The sequence below is a fragment of the Clarias gariepinus genome, unplaced genomic scaffold, assembly GCF_024256425.1.
Source record: "Clarias gariepinus isolate MV-2021 ecotype Netherlands unplaced genomic scaffold, CGAR_prim_01v2 scaffold_30, whole genome shotgun sequence".
Lineage (NCBI taxonomy): Eukaryota > Metazoa > Chordata > Actinopteri > Siluriformes > Clariidae > Clarias > Clarias gariepinus.
Window position 1 is genome coordinate 1214908 of NW_026520997.1, and position 21867 is coordinate 1236774.

The 21867-nt window shown below is 44.0% G+C and overlaps 1 protein-coding gene across 3 annotated transcripts; it reads left to right on the forward strand.

Annotated features, from left to right (window-relative positions):
• The first annotated feature begins 1267 nt into the window (after positions 1-1267).
• Positions 1268-20725, forward strand: si:dkey-199f5.8 (beta-1,4-galactosyltransferase 3). Of its 3 annotated transcripts, none has more exons than XM_053490627.1 (8): positions 1268-1416; positions 10277-10343; positions 10463-10967; positions 14060-14295; positions 15108-15295; positions 16382-16504; positions 17554-17658; positions 17860-20725. In XM_053490627.1, exons 3-8 carry the CDS (start codon positions 10691-10693, stop codon positions 18053-18055), a joined length of 1125 nt encoding a protein of 374 aa, XP_053346602.1. In that variant the 5' UTR covers positions 1268-1416; positions 10277-10343; positions 10463-10690; the 3' UTR covers positions 18056-20725. The 3 variants fall into 3 exon arrangements, with proteins under 3 accessions (XP_053346602.1, XP_053346601.1, XP_053346603.1); XM_053490628.1 differs by lacking the exon at positions 1268-1416 and adding an exon at positions 4612-4765; XM_053490626.1 differs by having other exon boundaries at positions 10277-10967.
• The last annotated feature ends 1142 nt before the right edge of the window (positions 20726-21867 follow it).

The following is a 21867-nucleotide window of genomic DNA, read 5'->3' on the forward strand; positions in this document are numbered from 1 at the left end:
TTCCTCAACATTTTTTGAAAGTCAGGATGGCATCAACGGCGAGACATTTTGTTGTCGTTTTATCCATTTTCATTGAGCTGCAATTTATTAAAATAATTATTGTTTTTAAAGGAAGTCCAAACTCCTCACACACAGCCCCTAGGTGGGAATCGAACCCAAACCCCTGAGGGGTGGATATTGAACTGGATATTGAAGAAGAAACCAACAGAGAGGGACCTCAAGTCAGTGCTCAGTCTCAGACCAGAAAAACCTGATAACAGGCAGAAATCTAAACGCTTTATTAGAGAGTTCATCAATGTTGTACACAAGGAAAAGAAAGTACACAAAGAAGCTCAAAGAAACTCCTGAAAATCCTGGAAATGGGAGAAAACCTACAGTAGTCCTTTATGTCTGACTGTTACACAGCGCCGACACTGGAGACTCCTTCCACTCCTTCCGTGTTTCTCTGTACAGACCTGTAGCCTGTATCCGGGGTCGCGGGGCCTGAAGCCTTAGGGCGCGAGGCGGGGCGCGAGGCGGGGCGCGAGGCGGGGCACATGCTGGATGATTGAGATGAAACTGCCCGAGGGAAGGTGGTTAGAAGTAACTCATACTTCAGAGATCTCCTATCTGAGTCCTCCAGGGACACAGTGTCCTACCCTGGGTGAACAGAGGAGGAGGTGAGAGGAGGAGGTGAGAGGAGGAGGCAGAGTGTTTCCTTCATAAGGTTTAGAGAATAAACAGCTCGATATGTAACGCTGCGTGATGTGACACTTTCTAATCTCACCAACACATCCTGACAGCTGGAACCTCTCCCCTGAGGAACCTCCTTCACCGGCTCTCTGAGGGAAACTTTGCTTTTAAAGACAACTTTTTGTAGTTCTGAGAAAATCCCGTCGTGACGTCACTTACAAGGTCACTACCCCATAAAAAAAAAAAAAAAACCCAGAGGAATCAGTTAGATATATATTTGCTCTGTGTGTGTGTGTGTGTGTGTGTGATGTAACACCCCCTCCCCAAAGCACCGCCATTTTGATTTGGAGGATCTAAACCTAAAGAAAGTGTGTGTGTGTGTGAGAGAGAGAGAGTTTCCGTTTGTGTGTGTGTGTGTGTGTGTGTGTAACAGCTAAAACTTTGTGCTTTTATCCTTTAAATTTTACTTCGAGTCTCAGTTGAGTCATTAGCCGACCGACTGCAGTGCGCATGCGCACAAAGCCACCAGTTCCCCCCTTTTGCGCCGTGACGTCATGACGCACCGATCGTTACATTTTATCCATTTCCACGCGCATATTTCAGCCACAACAAAGTGCCTCACTTCCGGTTTAATAGAGAAGCTCAGCTCCGAGCGCGCGCACACACACTTACACACACACTCTCTCAGCGCGTTTATTATATCACGGAGAGAGTTTATTATAGAATTAGTTACACAGACCGGCGGTAAGTGTGACTTTATACCCGTGTGTGTGTGTGTGTGTGTGTGTGTGTGTGTTAATAATTGCTCCGCTGTTTCTGGCGCGTGCTGGTCGCGAGAATCTCTTTGGTTTATATAAAGATCAAAGGCTTTTCGCTTGTGTGTGTGTGTGTGTGTGAGTGGGTGTAGTAAGTGGGGTGTAGTGTGTGTGTGTGTGTGTGTGAGTGGGGTGTAATGTGTGTGTGTGTGTGTGAGTGGGGTGTAATGTGTGTGTGTGTGTGTGTGTGTGTGTGTGTGAGTGGGGTGTAATGTGTGTGTGTGTGAGTGGGGTGTAGTGTGTGTGTGTGAGTGGGGTGTAGTGTGTGTGTGTGAGTGGGGTGTAGTGTGTGAGTGGGGTGTAGTGTGTGAGTGGGGTGTAGTGTGTGAGTGGGGTGTAGTGTGTGAGTGGGGTGTAGTGTGTGTGTGTGAGTGGGGTGTAGTGTGTGAGTGGGGTGTAGTGTGTGTGTGTGAGTGGGGTGTAGTGTGTGTGTGTGAGTGGGGTGTAATGTGTGTGTGAGTGGGGTGTAATGTGTGTGTGAGTGGGGTGTAATGTGTGTGTGAGTGGGGTGTAGTGGGGTGTAGTGGGTGTGTGTGGGGTGTAGTGGGGGGGGTGTAGTGTGGGGTGTGTGTGTGTGGGGTGTGTGTGTGTGGGGTATGGGTGGGGTGTGGTGTGTAGTGTGTGAGTGGGGTGTGGTGTGTAGTGTGTGTGAGTGGGGTGTGGTGTGTAGTGTGTGTGAGTGGGGTGTGGTGTGTAGTGTGTGTGAGTGGGGTGTGGTGTGTAGTGTGTGTGAGTGGGGTGTGGTGTGTGTGAGTGGGGTGTAGTGTGTGTGAGTGGGGTGTAGTGTGTGTGAGTGGGGTGTAGTGTGTGTGAGTGGGGTGTGGGGTGTGTGTGAGTGGGGTGTGGGGTGTGTGTGAGTGGGGTGTGGGGTGTGTGTGTGTGTGTGAGTGGGGTGTAGTGCGTAGTGTGTGAGTGGGGTGTAGTGTGTGTGTGTGGGGTGTGGGGTGTAGTGTGTGGGGTGTAGTGTGTGTGGGGTGTGGGGTGTAGTGTGTGTGGGGTGTAGTGTGTGTGGGGTGTGGGGTGTGGGGTGTAGTGGGTGTGTGTGAGTGGGGTGTAGTGTGTGTGTGTGTGTGTGAGTGGGGTGTAGTGCGTAGTGTGTGTGTGTGTGTGTGTGTGTGTGTGAGTGGGGTGTAGTGCGTGCGCGTGCTCTCCTGTCTTAAGCTGTGCTTTATCCTGGGATAATCATATTACAGCTCGATCCTCTTCATGTGTGTGTGTGTGTGTGTGTGTGTGAATAACAGCAGTGCACTTCTACACACAGTTGAGTATTTCTATGGATAAGACAGGTTTTGTCTGTACATTGGGTCAGAACTCACTCTCTCAGTGATGTCTTTATATTAAATACATTAGAGGTCAGAATTCCTGTCTGTCCGGTCAGATTGTGTCTCACCATCACACAGAACTGTTCGTCTAGACTTTACTGAATCTCCTGCAGTCCTTAGATCTCTGTCTGAAGTTTAATCTGCACCATCAGTGAATCTAAATGTGGAGTAAAAGTGATGTTATGAACAGTTATGTGTGGGATTTAATAATCTACTTTAAAATAATCTACTAATGCGCTACTGTCTCAATGTAAACAAACACCTGCACCAATAGATATTAATTAGAAAAGATAAAGTGAATATTTTTACTGGGATTAGTTCATATTTTCACTTTGGCTGAAATAACAGCGCTGAAGTGGTATAAGTGAATTTTAACACGCTGGAGTGGTTTTAAGACAAAACTTCATCTTTATCCTTTGATCTACTTTTTCCATTTCTCATCTGTGATTCACTCTCCGATTACCGAACAGGGAGTGTATTTGTCTGAGCACCAAAGAAGGACAACTTAGTGTAAACAAGGCGTGAGATACTCAACCTTACAGAATGGGATTTCTTTGTATTAATAAGTTAGACAGAGAGTTCTGCTGTACAGAGAGACACACAGACATGTACGTGGGCTTCAACCTCAAATAATAATAATAATAATAATAATAATAATATCACTGATTACATTAAAGATCAGATTATTATTAGATTTAACTTTTTAACTGTTTCTACAAACTCTTTAACCGTCAGGGACGCGTACTAACGCTAGTCAGGAAGATTAACCTGGGGAAGCAGGCAACACACACACACACACACACACACACTTTTTCTTTAGAGGTTCAGTAGTCCTGTGTAGATTTTATCTCAGGAAAGAAATCCAGCTTTGATGGACAGCAGAGTGATTATTGGTGTTAAAAGAGCTGACGAGCAGGTCCTACTGCTCCACCTGGAACTGCTTATCACCAATTCTCTCTGAAGCACAGAGAGAGAGATACACACACACACACACACACACACACACACACACACACAGGAAAAGAAGAAGATAAAGATACTGAGATGAAAGGATAGAAAGATATTTTGAGACATAAATACAGAGAGCTAAAGAAGAAAGGAGAGAGATGAGTTAAGAGAGAGAGAGAAAGGTAAAGTGAAAGATGAATAAAGGACGGACGGACTGACTGATGGAGAGACAGACGGAGAGAAGGACAGACGGACAGATGTTGGACGGTGTGAGAGCTAAGCGCTCGGGTGTAAAGTTCATTCTGACTTTCGAATGGATCCTGATTGATTCTTATCTCTGACCGAGAGTGAGTGTGTGCGAGTGTGTGAGTGCGACGTAGGACATTTCTTGTAGTTGGTTAACAGGTTTGCACTCATCTCAGGAGAGAGTTTGGTCCACCAAGTTTCAGCTCCTCCATAAATGTTCTATAGGATTACAGTCTAGACGCTGGCTAGACCACTCCATGACCTTAATGTGCTTCATCGTGAGCCACTCCTTTGCTGCCGTGGTAGTATGTTCTGGGTATGTTTTGGGTCATGCTGGAAAACCCGTCCACAACGCATCCTCAAGAGGTTCGCATCCAGAATTTTTCAATACTTGTCCCCGTCCATCGGCCCCTCGATGCAGCCGGTATCTTTAGCAGAGAAACAGATCAAAGACTGATGTTTCCACCTTCATGTGTGACTGTAGGCTCGGTGTTTTTCTGTATCTGGAGGGAGCGTCCTGGGGAAGGGAACAGCGCGTCCTGGGGAGGGGAACAGCGCGTCCTGGGGAGGGGAACAGCGCGTCCTGGGGAAGGGAACAGCGCGTGAATTATTACCGTATTTACCCAACAGGACTAAGACCCAATAAAACACTCACAGGAGTTACAGTACGTACAGGAGCATCATGGGTATTTGACATTCTCATGCTGCGGGAGACTCAGCAGGACAGTACAGTGTACAGGTTCACCTTATTCACGTATTAAGGTGAGTTTTAAATTAAGTTCAAGTTTTTTGGGGCGTTGGTGTTTTGGGTTTAAACTATAAAAATAGGCATTTATGTGCATTATATATGCGTTTTTTTCACAATTTACGTAACATAACACATTATTTTAAGGGGTCGACTGTATGATGATAAATTATAAACCCTTTATTTGTTTGTCAGTGAAATTACAAAATCACATCTGTGGAGTTTTTCATACTCCAGGACTCAAGAGTGTGAAAGAGGAGCATGAGGAATCATATTCACACAGGAACTAGACACTGCAGTGTGTGTGTGTGTGTGTGTGTGTGTGTGTGTAATCAAAGCTTTGGTCGTTCAGTGTGTGTAACGTGAGAGGAAAACACACACAAACACACAGTGTTTATAAGTCGGTCAGGTCGTAACAATGAGTTGCTCGAGACAGAACACAAGACGTTCGAGTAAATAAAGTCGACGGCCTCGCTCCTTAAATTATAATACAATGATTTAATAACGATATAGTGATAGGAACTTGTGCTGTTGCCATGGAAACCGTAACCTATTAAAGCAAGAGCATCAATATACACCTGCGGTACGCTCTTATAGAGAATGAATCAACACCTTCTGACCAATCAGAGCGCAGGATTGACTTTCTGTAGCGGGGGAAGTGTACTGACGTTACGACTTTATGACTAGTGTGTGTGTGTGTGTGTGTGTGTGTGTGTATGTGTGTTGGGTCCTGATCAGATTTAACATTTTTAGATCAGATATAAAGCGCTAATCATGTCCAGTTAAAATTGTATTAAGCTGTAAAATAATGCATAATTAGGGGCGTGGCTGACTTGAATGACAGCTGCATTCATTTCAGTTTAATAAATAAATAAATAAATAAATAAAAACACAGGATATTACTGTGACTATGATGTGTTTATACAGAAATGTTGATCATGATGTAAAGATCAGAGTTACAGTTCAGCAGATATTTAAAATATTTAGTTTTATTTATTTTAAACGACTTAATGTCTCATTAATAATTAATTAATAAATAAACATTGAGTGTTTTTGTTTAGCATCAAGTTATAGTCTGGCATTAAAAAACAAAACATTAGGGACACAAAATGACCTTTTTTTAAATTACATATTTAAGAGTGTGTGTGTGTGTGTGTGTGTATACTGTATATATAAGTTATATATTGATTTCTTATTAATCCAAATAATTATTTACTTTAGTGATCTTATCTTTCTGTCTTGATGTAAGATTTTACAAAGTGTAAATGATGAGGTGTGTGTGTGTGTGTGTGTGTGTGTGTTCAGGTTGGTCCCAGTGAGTAATTATGATGCACATTTTTTTTTTTTTTATGTTTTATTTAGTTTGATTAAATATTTAAAGAACATTTGTGTGTGTGTGTGTGTGTGTGGGGGGGGGGGTTATGTGTGTGTGCACTTGGATGTAGGTTTTAAACATTTACGGGACTTTAATTTTTCCTCCTAATCTCCTGACCAATCACATGATGCGCTGGGGGAGTGGGCGGGGCACGGTGTTGTGGGCGGGGCCATGAGTGGAGAACAAGACAAACATTGAGGATATGCTGTGGTTGGGCACTGTGACAATACACACACACACACACACACACACACACACGGGGCAAATCAATCTTGGGACAAATCATACGTCTTGACGCACCTCTTTCTCTAAGACGTCAGAGAGGTGTGTGTGTGTGTGTGTGGTTTTTTTTATTTATTTGTACAGCTTTACTTCATTTTAAGATTTGACTAAAATAATTAAGTTTTGCTGTTGTAAAAGTCGTATTTAGATCACGCTGTGTGTGTGTGTGTGTGTGTGTGAAAGAGACACAATGCGTCGGGTGTATCACCGAGTCGTAAGATCCGACTTCAGTCACTGTCTGATCTCTAGAACATTATCTTATTTCCTTAAAAAAAGTATTTGCCCCTTCTTGAATCATTATTATTATTATTATTATGGCAGATGGATGAATGTTTAGAAAAAGGCTGAGCTAATATACCCGTGTGGCCCCAGTATGCTCTCTGTGTGGGGGAAACTGTCCAAACCTACCTGGCCCTGTGTGAAAAAGTAACTGCGCCCCAGACCTAATAGCCGTGCTTGTGTCTCCCTTGGCGTCTGCAGTCACGCGTTTGTGATAACCGGCTCACAACGCTGTGGAGGAATTTTGGCCCGCTCTTTTTGCAGAAATGTTTGAATTCTGGTTTCAAAACATGAACGTCCTGAACGCCGGATGTAAGTCTTTGACTGGGCCGTTCCAAAACCTTAATTTTGTCTTTTTGAGCCGTCCTGAGGTGGACCTGCTGCTGTGTTTCGGATCGCGGTCCTGCTGTGTGACCCGAGTGCGCTTGAGCTCGAGGTCATGACCTGAGGGCCGGGCATTCTCCTTCAGAATTTTCTGATTCCTAGAACATTATCTTATTTCCTTTTGGTTGAAAAAAGTATTTGCCCCCCTTCTTGAATTATTATTATGGTACAATTATGGTGAGTCGTCCAGGTCCTGAAGCTGCAAATCCCCAGACCATCAAACTTCCACCACCATGTTTCACTGTTGCCATTTTTGCCCTCAGTCTCTTGAGATGTTGTTCTGGGTTCTTTTATGAGCTCCGATTTTCAGTAGACCTGCAGCTCCTGAGAAGGTTCCCCTCTGTTCCAGGTTTTCTCCATCTGTGAATAATGTCTCTCTCTCTGCGGTTCACTGGAGTCCCAACATCTTAGACATGTCTCCGTAACCCTTTCCACCCTGATACACGTCAGTTACTCTGTTACATCTGAATTCGATTTTTTTTTTTACATCATGTTTCTTCTTGAGATGATTTCATGAGCTTCATGTTGTCAGTCAGGATGAAGTGTAACTCAGCTTTATAAAAGTTTACAGTTTAATCATATTTTAAAGGGGGGTGAGTACTTTTTCACACAGGGCCAGGCTGGTTCGAAACGGCTTTTTTCACTTAATGATGTATATCCTACACACAAAGTTGTTTGCAGTGTGTGTGTGAATACCAGCTCAGCGTATTCCCTGACTCGGATCCTCATCCCCCTGAGGGTTTATTGCCTGGATACGAAGACAAAACAGCTGGTTGCTGTAATTATCACTTCTCTCTCCCCCTCTCCCCCTCTCTCTCTCCCCCCCCCTCTCTCTCCCCCTCTCCCTCCCCCTCTCTCTCTCCCCCTCTCTCTCTTCGTTGCGTGGACGTTATCTGATCCGTAGTCAGTTCGTGTCAGAGACAGGATCCACCTGAGCAGTCTGATGCTGGGATCTGACCTCATGACCTCCTGACGCTGCGCTTGCCTCACCTCCGAACTTGGAATTACAACTTTGTGTGTTTGAGCTACAAAGTAGGAAAAAATTCACACACACACACACACACGCGTCCGTGCTGGTGGTCCTAGCCTTATGCTGGTTAACAGTGTGTGTGTTTCAGTCAGGGTTGTGAACAGTCCTGTGCAGCAGTGAGACGTTTAAGGAAGCGACCGCGCGGTTTTAATTCCTCTGTATTCGCGGTTAAACCCCCACCCCCACCTCTCTCTCTCTCCCACAGGGTGACGTTACCGCGCTCGCTCTAATACCTCACGGTTTCCACGGTAACGGCCTACACGCAGGTGTGTGTACAGCGCTCGCTCCACATCAGGCCCGATACACTGACACCGTCTGCAGCTTCAGCACAGAAGAGTTAGAGTTCACACTGCCTGTGGTTAATCAGTAATGTGTGTGTGTGTGTGTGTGTGTGTGTGTGTGTGTGTGTGTTTGTACACGTCACACATGTATCAGATTCCATAGCTGCTGTTTTAAGGATTTGGTTTCCAAATAGCAACGCAACACACACACACACACACACACACACACACACACACACACACACTTTTCAGGTGTGAACTGAGCCACAGGTACACTCCCACATTGGTGACCTATAGACAGACGTCTGCGTCCCTGTTGCGCGTTACAAACAGGTCGGGGTTGTAGATCAGGTCCCCGGGGCCACGCCCACACGCCCGCTCATCTGCGACCTGAGAGGCGGCGACGGGGTTTGAACACTGACTCCATCACGCCGTCCTTGAGAGAAGGAGCTTTTTTTCTACATGCTGTTTATTTTTAGTTCCCCTGTTCTCCTAACACACTTTCACACACTCCACATCTAGTCTCGAACTGAATTCACAGAGCGTGAGAACGCGGAGAACACGGAGAACAGAACTCATCTCTGCAACGAGTCGACTCGGACACAACAGGAGAACAAACACACCGTGTGAGAGTGTGTAGTGTGTTGTGTGTGAGTAAGAGTGTAAAAAAAAAAGACGTCCTGAATCAGCTTTCCATGTTCTCAATGTTGTCGTTCTCAATACCATTTTAATTTATATTTGTTTACGATTAAAGTAAATTGTTGCTGTTTCTTTAATCCTACAAGTTTGTCGTAATAAAATCTAAAGCTAAAGATAAACATCAGATTATCAGGAGGTTTAGAACATCGTGATACAGAATCACCTTACACACCGTCTCAGCCCCGAGGATGTCCCTTGTCCCGTTCGGTTCACTCGCTCTAGACGGACTCATTAGCGCTCGCCCAGCGATCAGGCCGCGGCAGGACCGGCTCTCTGAGCGAGGCGGCTTTAACGAGCGCTAATTAATCCGAGAGAGGAGGATGAAACGAGATCAGGGAAAGTGTCTGTGAGATGAGCTTATGGATAGACTCTGGTAATCTGTGTGTGTGTGTTAAGTCACATCGGATATTTACCTAGCTGCATAATTTCCTTAACTGATTAGGATCTCTTTGATGGAAACTTTTAATTTGCGGCGTTTCTTGGGAACCGTGAACAGGACGAGAACACGGCAAAGTGTGAAATTCAAATTCTATTTGTCACACGCAGTCGTACACAGACCTAAAAACTCTAATGAAAAGTTTCAGTAGGAAATGAGAGAATTTTACAAATTAGAAACGTAGAAAAATATGGAATAAAAAACTTTTCAATTTACTTTATGTATAAATACTTAAAAATTAAATGGTAGAACAAAAATAGGAATATTAGAAATATAATAAAGTGTAATAAGATATAGACGAATTGAAATGGAGTGTACGAGGGTTAGCCGTATCCTGGCAACATCGCGAGTGTAGGCTTCAGCTAATTAAATCATCATCGTTAAAGACACCAGGCCAGATGTACAGCCTTCACAGGCACAGCTGGATGTCTGCAGGAGCACCGCATAAGCTTTCATTTAGTGTGTGTGTGTGATTTTAATCTTCGGTGTGTTGACTGGATTTCCCCACCATCCCATAATAGTTACCACTCTTTTTCCTCCTTCCTCTAATTTTTTCCCCTCACATCAGGTAACCCGTCCCTCGTTTTCTCCCGTTCCATTCCGTACACGACACCACGTCACATCCTCAGCCTTGTTCCGTTCATCCTGTTCCCTTTCCGTCCCCTTCTGTCCTCTCTCACCGCTTCTCTCCATCTAATCTCACGTCTGATCTCCTGATGAAGCGTGACTTCAAACTAACTCCTCATCTTTCTCTTCTTCCAGACGGTGTCTTGTGATTGGCCCAGTCTTTATCGCCAGCGGCAACAGACCCTCCACCTGAAAAGAACTAGTGGGTGTCAGATAAACTCTAACCACACGCACACACACCTCACCGGGCGTGTTTCTGATGTCCACCCTGGAGCAGAGTGATGTTCTGCAGCGGTTGTGTGTGTGTGTGATCTCCCACAGATAGAACTCGTGGAACGCGTGTCCTCGTCCAGTCCTTTGTGGATCCGATCCGAGAGATAGACGCTGAAACACGCTGGTCGGCGATGTCTAGTCTGTCTTCGCCCTAATGGCCGCCCCGCGCGCCGTCTCCGTGCCCGACTGCAGCGCCGTTATTGGATATGACTGAGGTCAGCTCGAACCCGTTCCTGTTTTCGTTTCGAACACGTTGGTGATCAAACCAGTGTCGCCATGCTCACCCTGAACTCCAAATGGCGCTATTTGTTCATGCTGCTCAGCGTGCAGCTCATCGTCATGGCCCTCCTGTCTAGAGACGCTTACCAGAAGAGGGTGACCTACTTTTTTAGGATCTTCCGCAAATCGGATACGCTGAGCGGTCCGGGCGGGTCGGGGGCGGGTCACGGGAGCAACCGCACCGGCGCCGACGTCTACGCCAACCTGTCTCAGCTGGCGCTACTGCCCAATAAAGAGGAAATGCGCTACTGCCCGAAAACATCACCACTACTCAGTAAGACTACACTACACTACACTGCACACACTGCACTACACTGCACACACTGCACTACACTACACACACTGCACTACACTACACACACTGCACTACACTACACACACTATACTAAACTACACTATACTAAACTACACTGGACTACATTACACTACACTACACACACTGTACTACACAGACTATACTACACTACACACTGTACTACACTACACACACTGTACTACACAGACTATACTACACTACACACTGCACTACACTACACACACTATACTAAACTACACTGGACTACATTACACTACACTACACACACTGTACTACACAGACTATACTACACTACACACTGTACTACACTATACTACACACGCTGTACTAAACTACACTATACCAAACTACACTACACTATACTACACTACACTATACTACACTACACACTGTACTATACTATACTACACTACAATATACTATACTACACACACTGTACTATACTACACACACTGTACTACACTATATTACACTGTATTACACACACTGTACTACACTACACACAGTGTACTATACTACACACACTGTACTACACAGACTATACTACACTACACACTGCACTACACTACACACACTATACTAAACTACACTATACTAAACTACACTGGACTACATTACACTACACTACACACACTGTACTACACAGACTATACTACACTACACACTGTACTACACTATACTACACACGCTGTACTAAACTACACTATACCAAACTACACTACACTATACTAAACTACACTATACTACACTACACACTGTACTATACTATACTACACTACAATATACTATACTACACACACTGTACTATACTACACACACTGTACTACACTATATTACACTGTACTACACACACTGTACTACACTACACACAGTGTACTATACTACACACACTGTACTACACTGTACTACACTATACTGTACTGTACTACACTATACTACACACACTGTACTACACTATACTACACTGTACTATACTACACTATACTGTACTACACTAAACACACTGAACTATACTACACTACACACACTACACTACACACACTATACTATACTATACTACACTACAATATACTACACTACACACACTGAACTACACTACACTATACTGTACTATACTACAAAATACTACACTACACACACTGTACTACACTACACACACTGTACTATACTACACTATACTAAACTACACTGTAATACACTACACTGTACTATACTACACTATACTACACACACTATACTACACTACACTATACTATACCGCACTACACTATACTGCACTACACTATACTGCACTACACTATACACACACTACACTACACTATAGGATGCACAGAAAGATGTTGTGTTGTATGTTTTCATGCCGCACTGAGTAACTGCTCCAGGGTTAAATTGAACCTTAAAGTTCCTTAAAATCATGAGAGTGACGTTACACATCCGGCGGCGTTTAATCTGACACAACCTACACATGAGCCTGAATAGTTTCTGTACGTGTTTTTCAGCTCTCTGGTATTAACCAACATTTCCTGGAAGCTCCGCCCACTTCCCAGTCTTACATGCTGTAGCCTAAATATACATACAACATCGAAACTCTGTCCATCAGGTGCGCGGTGGGGACAACACGAAGTCACACACCGTCGCTTTCACATCGCCTTTTAGGGTTCACACACACACACACGCTTCCTCTTCTGCTGACTCAGCAACATGACGTAAGGAAACACACGTGTAATTTTGGAGTTCTGGCACACACACACACACACACACACACATGGTAATCATCTCAACTTTTGGTTTCTCCAGGCAATAAAAAAAGCATTTTAATGTTTAATGTCTCTTTTTTTATAAAAATGTCAAAGTTTGGCTTCACAAGAGCTATAATTTTATCGAAGGTTTATTTTAAATGATAAAGACAGAATATCAATCAGAAATCCAGAAAAGCACATTATATAAAGGTTAGAAATCTAGTTACACTTCAGTGAGTAAAATAAGTATTTGCTCCCCTACAAACCAACAATACTTCTGGCTCCACAGACTGGTCATGTGCTCATGTGCAACACGGATTCATTTAAGAAGGCGCTCCTAACAACAACTCGTTATGTATAAAAGACACCTGTCCACAGAGTCTCTGTCTTCCATTCAAACCTCAAGACCCAAGACCTGTCAAAGGACGTCAGGGACGTGAGTGTAGACCTGCACGAGGCTGGAATGGGCTACATCATCACTCCCCTTGGTGAGAACGAGACAACTGGAGGAGCGATTAGTGGCAATTGAAAAAAATACAGAGTAACCATCAGTCGCCCTCAGTCTGGAGCTCCACGCGAGATTTCACCTCATGGGGTCAGGATGATCATGAGGAAGGTGAGGGATCGGTAGTTTGTGTTTGAAGGCAGAAAAATGCTGACTGTGACACTAAGAACACCGAGCCTACAGTCACACATGGAGGTGGAAACATCAGGCTTTGGGCTGTTTCTTTGCTAAAGGTACTGGCTGCATCGAGGGGCCGATGGACGGGGACAAGTATTGTGAGATTTTAGATGAAAACCTCCTGAAGATGGCAATGGCAATGATCCAAAACATACTGGCCAAGGCAACAAAGGAGTGGCTGAAGAAGAGAACATTAAGGTCATGGAGTGGCCTAGCCTGCGTCTAGACCGTAATCCTATAGAACATTTAAGGAGGAGCTGAAACTTGCAGTTGCCAAGCGACCAAAATCCCTCCTGAGTTGTGTACAAACCTGGTAACCAACTACATGGACAAGACATGTCTTACCTCTGTGCTTCCCAACAAGGGTTTTCTTCAAGTACTAAATCATGTTTTGCTTTGGAACCAAATACTTATTTTACTCATTGAAATGCTAGTTAAATTATTATTATTTTTTGGGGGGGTTGAAATTCTGTCTCTATTCTTTACAATAAACCTATAATAAAAATTATAGAACCTTCATTTCTTTCTAAGTGGCCAAAATCTGCAAGGGCTAAAATAATTATTTTCCCCACTGTAGAACTTCTTATGAAACCTGATGCTAATTTCACCTGCGTTTTTCGTTCCCCAAGGTGGGCCGATCCATGTCGGCTTCCCCTCAGGACTTACACTCGCTCAGGTAGAGAGGAAGAACCCACTGGTGGTGCGCGGGGGGCGCTACAGACCGCCGGACTGCGAGGCCTGGCATCGCACCGCTGTAATCATTCCCCACAGGAACAGAGAGCCGCATCTGAAGTACCTCCTGTACTACCTGCATCCGTTCCTACAGAGACAACAGCTGAGCTACGGCATCTACGTCATCCACCAGGTAAAGAGACACACACACACACACACACACAATTCTAAAATAAACAGCCAAATACAAACATATCATCTGCAGTCACGGCTACAGTCGTCCTAAATGTAGCTCAGCTCTGCCCCCTGGTGGTCACTAGAGCCCTTTTTAGACTTCAGCCGTAAGATTTCTAGCTTCAATTGTACCTGTTAAAGCGATTGCCTTTTTGACGTCTATACACACACACACACACACAAGCGTACTTGTGCCATATTTATTATTCTCACACAATTCTAAATTCCCCCAGTGATGTATAATATAAATCAGTCCCTGAAAGTCCCCCTTGGGAAGGCAGTGCTGAAACCCCGCCTACTCTGATAAAAAAAAAAAAAAAGTTTCTGCATCCAGAACTCTTTTAGGGGGAAAAGGTATAAAAATTTCTGAAAAGCAAAACATAAATGTGCTGAGATGTTTTGCGTGAGTGAGGCGGTGTTTAAAGCCATAATTAAATTACTGGGGTGAAATCATCAAACGGAGACGTGCTGTTCATTTTAAACACTTCTGTCTCGTCTTGAGAAATGTCTGAGGAATCATCGAACACGTGACTAACGTATGGTTTATTATTCTATTGGACGGAGAACTGCTCAATCTGGCAACTCTCAGCTTTTCTAGCAGCTTTTCATAAACTATGTAAATTATTAAGCCGTGGCTTTAGTGGACTGTGTGTAAACCAAGTCTCGCACAAGTTCCCTGGTCTAATATGGTTTTTAGTCCAAGGCGCCCCCTGGTGGATGGTTTTCACACAATTCTTTTTTTTTTTTTTTTTTTGTGCGTGTTTTTCGCAGGCTGGTAACTACACATTTAACCGAGCGAAGCTGATGAACATCGGGTTCCGGGAGGCGATGAGGGAGGAGGACTGGGACTGTCTGTTCTTCCATGACGTGGATCTGATCCCCGAGGACGACCGCAACACGTACACGTGCGACAAAAACCCCAAACACGCCGCCATCGCCATGGACAAGTTCGGCTACAAGTCAGTGTGGACCTTAAATTGTAAAATCTCTCTTCCTCTTCCTCTCTCCCTTTTTTCTCTCCTTCCCTCTCTCCCTCACTCTCCCTCTTTCTCTCTCTCCCTCTCTCCTTTTTCTCTCGCTCTCTTTCTCTCTCTTTCTCTGTCCCTACCTCTCTACCTTTTTTCTCCCTCTCTCTCCTTCCCTCTTTCTCCCTTTTTTTTCTCTCTCCCTTTTCTCTCTTTCTTTTTCACTGACGTGACTTCAAGGGTTCTGTTCCTCATCGAGGCCACTCCCTATGATGTCAGACATGTTTGGGCTCCTGATCCTCCCCTTTCACAGGTTTAGGCTGTGATTGGCGTCTGTGGTTTGGCTCCTTTGTGGTGTAGATGACTGAGGTGCTGAGAGATCTCCGGCACTGTGCTTCCTGGCTGGAGCTTTCCTGCGTCTCACCACATTCTCGATCTGCACACTGCACCTGGATCAGCTCCCTCCCGCGCTCGGCCTTGTCTTGGCCTACACTTCGTCACTTGACCGTTTCATTTGCATGCTCATTGATATTCATTAGCGTCTGCCAGAGATGGGCGTGTACACAGGATCAGCCACATCTGTGTTCATATATTTCAGTATTTATACACACACTGTATTTGCTATAGTATTTAGTTTTTTCCATTTTAAAACACATTCTTCACACGTAATGTACATTGTGAGAAGCTTGTATGGTCTGAGTCAGTCTTTAAAATTTATACGTTTGCATTTGAAATGGTATAATGTTACTGTTCCTCCATAATTCTGCAGGTGGCGCTCTAAACTCTACACAATTCTAAACAACAGTGATCTTGGTCAGTTTGTTTAGAATTGTAACAAAGGTTTAATAAAAAAGAAAAATATATATAAATAATTATATAAAATTTTATAGAAATAATTATATAAAACATTTGTATAATGGTGATGTACAACCGCTGTACAGATCAACTCGGCCCTGGGTATCGTGACCTTGTGTCCAGACGTCCCCCGTGATTTTCGTCCCTATCAGTTCTGTGTGTAATAAGCTTTACTTGTGTGTGTGTGTGTGTGTGTGTGTGTGTGTGTGTGTGTGTGTTTTTCAGACTGCCCTATAAGGCGTATTTCGGCGGCGTGTCAGCACTGAGTCCTCTACACTACCTAAAGATGAATGGCTTCCCAAACAACTACTGGGGCTGGGGGGGTGAGGACGATGACATCGGTATCCGGTGAGTGTTAGTGACTCTGTATAAGCTCCAGTAGTGTGGTGTAAGATAGTAAGGTACTCAAGCTGGGTACAGATAGTTCTAGGACCGTCTTCATGGTGAAGTGGAACCGTCCCCAGTCATCATACGCATCCCAACCAGACCTTCAACCAGAAGTCACCGTAATACTCTACGTCCATAAGTTCCCCAGATCTGCTTTTTTATTTAAGGCTAATATACTGTGGCGTGGGGGCAGTGTGGCGTGGGCGGGGCGGCGGCTGACGACCAGCATGTCTAATAAAGTACTCCCAGCCATTGCATTGGGCAGTAATTAAGCTCACTCGTCTCTCCACCATCCTTTCCGGCGATAAAAACGCTATAATATGTACAGACATGCTTGATTACATAAATAGGTTTTTAGCCTCGACTTAAACACTGAGACTGTGTCTGAGTCCCAAACATTAATTGGAAGACTATTCATAACTTTGGGGCTTTGTAAGAAAAAGCTCCGCCCCCAGCTGTAGTTTTCATAATACCAGTGGTACTGACAAGCAGCCTGCATCCTTTGATCTAAGTAGGCGTGGCGAGTCGTAAGATACAAGCAGTTCACTCAGATTCTGCGGCACGAGACCATTTAATGCTTTATATGTCAAAAGTAGTATTTTAAAGCAGTTTTCCTCTGGGATTAATAAGGTTCTTTAAAATAAAATCGATGCGAAATTTCACAGGAAGCCATTGTAGTGTGGATAAGATAGGGGTGATGTGCTCGTATCTTTATCAGCATAACTGTGAAAACTAATACCATGCTTACGAATTATGTTGCACAAGGAAGCATGTAAAGAGAAAATAGCAGTGGGCCCAAAACTGAACCCTGTGGAACTCCAAACTCCACTTGAGAACATGCAGAATAGTCATCATTTAAATCTACAAACTGAAACGATCAGTCAAATCGAATCTGAGCCAGGAGGGTTCACTTAATTCCTACTACAGTTTTTTAATCTGTGAAGGAGAATGCTTTACCTCTGAACTCATTTTTTGGGTCTCTCTTTCTCTCTGTCTCCCGTTTGACTCAGAGTGTCTCTAGCCGGGATGTCCATCAGTCGTCCAGCTCTGAGGATTGGACGCTACAAGATGATCAAACACAAACTGGACAAAGGCAACGAGGTCAACCCGAAAAGGTTAACAAAGAGACACACACACACACACACACACACACACACACACACACACACACACACAAAATCTAAGCATTTGTTTATACATCAGGTGCAAGTGTGTTTTTATGTGAAGAACTTGCTTTTGAGTAAGTATTATTGTGTGTGTGTGTGTGTGTGTGTGTGTGTGTGTGTGTGTGTGTGTGTGTGTATTTTCCGGTGCAGGTTCAATTTGTTAGCAAAGACTCAGCAGACATGGAAGTTGGATGGGATGAACTCGGTGGAGTACGAGCTCCTGTCTCGGGAATACATGCCGCTCTACACCAACATCACCGTCAACGTTGGTACCGAGCATGGCCTGCGACCTCTGACCCCTGACCCCAAGTCCAAAGAGCGTGCAGAAAACCGGCCTGGACGCTGACATACACATGCTCGCGCGCGCACACACACAGTGCAGGGTCACTGTCCGAGTGGGGGGGTGTGGCTCGGGGGCGGGGCCTCTAGTGCATAAATCAGGTTATAAACTCGAGTGCCATTTCTTTTTCTCTCTCTTTCTCTCTTTCACTCACTCATGCTGAGGGTGTTGTCGGTCATGCGCACAAACACAGTGACAGTCCTACACACCCATCTGCACAGGCTCAGGTGTGTGTGTGAGTGTGAGAGATTCACACCATAGTTGCCTTAAACACAAATCCTCTCTCTCTCTCTCTCTCTTTCCCTCTCTCCCCTTTTCTCACGGACTTGTATGGATTTTTAATTGCTGCCTGAGGAACTTCCTGGTTTCAGGACACCAGCGCCGAGGCCCAGAGGATCATGGGTAACGGATCACCCTTACTAGCTGATGAGTAAAGACTGCTGTCCTCTGGTGAAGGGGGCGTGGCCTAAAATTATGTACTGTACAAGAAGGACTATTTTAAAAATAACACAATCAGAAACGTTTTATAACGTCAACTGCTGCTTTACATATTCACACCACATCCTGTCTGTCCCGCCGTCTGTCTGTCTGTCTGGCCATCTGTCTCTACTTGCTACATTTCTCCATCATGGCCTTTATAGAATATCTTAAACACGTCGAGATTATTTTCCGCGTAACAGATTTGCGTTAGAGAAGAAGGAGAGAACAGAAGAAATCGGAATCTGCAATTTAGGAGGATTTTGTCAATCTGAAAATCTAATAGCGCTACAGCAAAATAATTAATAGTAATGATCACGCCTCTGTAGTTAGCTGTTAGCTGCAAATTGCTAAACCACTTACGATTGTTACACGGTTCTTGCTAAAACGTTATTCGTTATTGTGATGTTTTGAAGAGGGTGTGGCCAAGAGGGAGCTTCTGAAAGCTGAATAGGCGGAGCAAGAACTCGCACATGGTGCTTAAATGGAATCACTCAAGCTTTTATAGAACTTTTTTTTTTCCCTCTGTTTCCCCCCCCCAAAAAAGTGGTTTTATTTGAGGCCGTTTTTGGCCGTGTTAGCATAAATAACTACAAAAGTCCGATCATTAGTGCTAGCTGGTTAGAGTTACACTGATTGGCTGCAGGTAAAAGTGTAAGAAAGTAACTAGCTTGGTAGTTAGCCAACTACTGTTGCATTGTAACTGTAAAGATTGCAACACTAAATTGTGCCACACCCACCTCCGAGACGTTGAGGACATTGTGATTTGAGGTTGTTAAATGGTGACTTACGGGTGGGCGCGTCAGTTGTGAGGGCGCTGGTGATTGGCTGTGGTTTGATTTTTTTATTTTTTTTTTGCAATAATGCCACGTTAGATGTTTTTGGGGTTTAGGGGACGTCTTTAGGACTCCACAGGGTCATGATGGTCTTAGCAGGTCCATAACAAGTTTAGTGTTTTTATATATATATGTGTATAATTTTTTTTTTTTGATGATTGATGTATCGATGGTTTGATACGTAACCCGTGTTCCTCTGTTGGACTTTTTCACTCACCTGTAACTGACTCTCAAATGCTCTTATGTCGTTATCGCGAGTAACGCTCAGAGACAACCAATGTAAACGTATTTTGTTCCCAGATTTTGTTATGAATCTTTTGCGAGAGCTTGCGTGGTGAACAGGATTCTGGGATTTTCCAAACAGTAATGTATGTTATGATTGACACACGTCCAAGCTAAATAACAAAATCACGCGTCTGCATTCTGCCTCTTCCTCCCAGTGATGTTCGGCGTTTCCACAGGATCCCTGAGGTTGTGCACCTGATCATCGGCCCATCATTTAAACCTTTATTTGTACGATGCCAACACCTGCTTTTTTGTCAGATTTTTTGCTAGACGTCCCCCCCCAGATGAAGAGGGACAGAATGACTGAGACATTCTCAGCAGCGCTGCTAGCATAGGGCACGCGTCGTGTTTAGATTGAATGTTCGTGTGAGCGCATCCTGAGCGCTGTCTCCTAAATAAACACTACACCCACAAGCTCGCTCGGGTGAAATCACTACCAGCTCCTCTCTCTCGTTCCTCCGGCGTGCCACAGAGGAAAGACGTTAATGACGCATGCTAACATTGCTAACAGATAAACATCTCGCTAGTTTTGTGTGTACGTACGCTCGTGTTAGCAGGCTGGGAATGAGTGATGGATCCGATATTTCACAGCCGAGCCGAGTTGAGGAAGTGGACCTGGTGGTGATGTCATCAAGCTGATCAGGTTTAACCCAAGCCCCGATCTTGTTGAATGCGTTGTGGTTTTACTGTTACGGTTGCTATGGAGACAGACGTTTTCCTTGACTTGTTTTGAACTGACGCCTGTCCCGTGCCGATTTTGTTCTCATATCAATAATGACGTTTTTATAAGCATGCTTTCCGGCTTCATCATCGCGATTGTAGAATTCTGGAGATCACCTCCACGCCATCTGATGAAGGTGATGATGGACGCAGGGCTGGTGTGTGCACCGTGCTCCAGGCTGATGGAGTGTTTTATCTACACGTGCCTATATTTGTGTGTGTGTATGTGAGAGAAAGTGAGTTTGGGTGATTGTTGATTTGCTGGTAGAGGGACATTGTGATTATTTTTGTAATAAAATCTGCACATGCTACATAGTGGCCTTATAATAATGATTAATAAAGTAAGAGTTTATCAAAGTGTCTGGTTTCTCTGATGTTTACTTTTACACTCCTCTGATACAAACACCTGTTAACACTTTAAAACTTGTGTGTGTAAGTAAACATGAAGTCACTGGATTAACACTACCTTCCGCTAGTATTTTTCTCAGCAAGTGTTAAATCTGTAACAATAATCACAGTTAACTGGCTAGCATGAGGCTAATGAACATAACCAAAATGGAGGTTTGGAATGACATCATTCCGAGTTTTACATTTAGGCATTTGGCAGACGTTCTTATCCAGAGCGACTTACATTTTTACCTCATTACACATCTGAGCAGTTGAGGGTTAAGGGTCTCACTCAAGCGCCCAACAGTGGCAACTTGGTGGTTGTGGGGTTTGAACCTGGGATCTTCCGAACCGTAGTCCAATGCCTTAACCACTGAGCAACCACTGAGCTACCCCTGGCCACAGAGGGCCATCATTTGACATCACCTGCTAAATCGAATACAGCGCAGACCGAGCATGTTTTGTTTGTACCTGACCCTGTTTCCTGACAAATTGACAGTTTAGTTTAATAAAGAACTTGAAATTAGGGATAAAAGAAATAAAACATACACTACCTTTTAAAAGTCACTTTCTAACTCCATGATGGTTCCTGATTTTTATTTCTTTCTACATTGTAAAGGAATGCTGAAGGCGTCCTAAAAATGCATTAATCTCCTTTGAACAACTGATGGTGAGATGTTTCTGCTACTTCTGCTCTGTAAAGACTTCATAACGCCTCTAATCTCAGCTGCTGTTAATTGGTCATTTTTCAGGCTGATAACTCTAAATGAACTTCTCGTCTGCGGCAGAGGTAGGTTTTGGTCTCGCCCTCCTGGGACGGCCTTCATGAGAGCCAGTTTCATTATGGTGCTTGACGGATTTTGCAAATGCACTTGACAATACTGTTCTTGCAAGAACTATTACAGAAAGGCCGACCTCTGTGTCTTAAAATAACAACTAACTGTTGTTTTTCTTGTTGTTACGTAATTACCTAATCCCATATGTGTTATTTTATAGTTTTGAAATCCCCAGTATTGTTGTAAAATGTAGAAAATAAATCACTAAACAAAAACAAGGAAATTTGCAAGTGCCCCCAAACTTTTGAACGGTAGTGTATTTCCGACATCACTGACT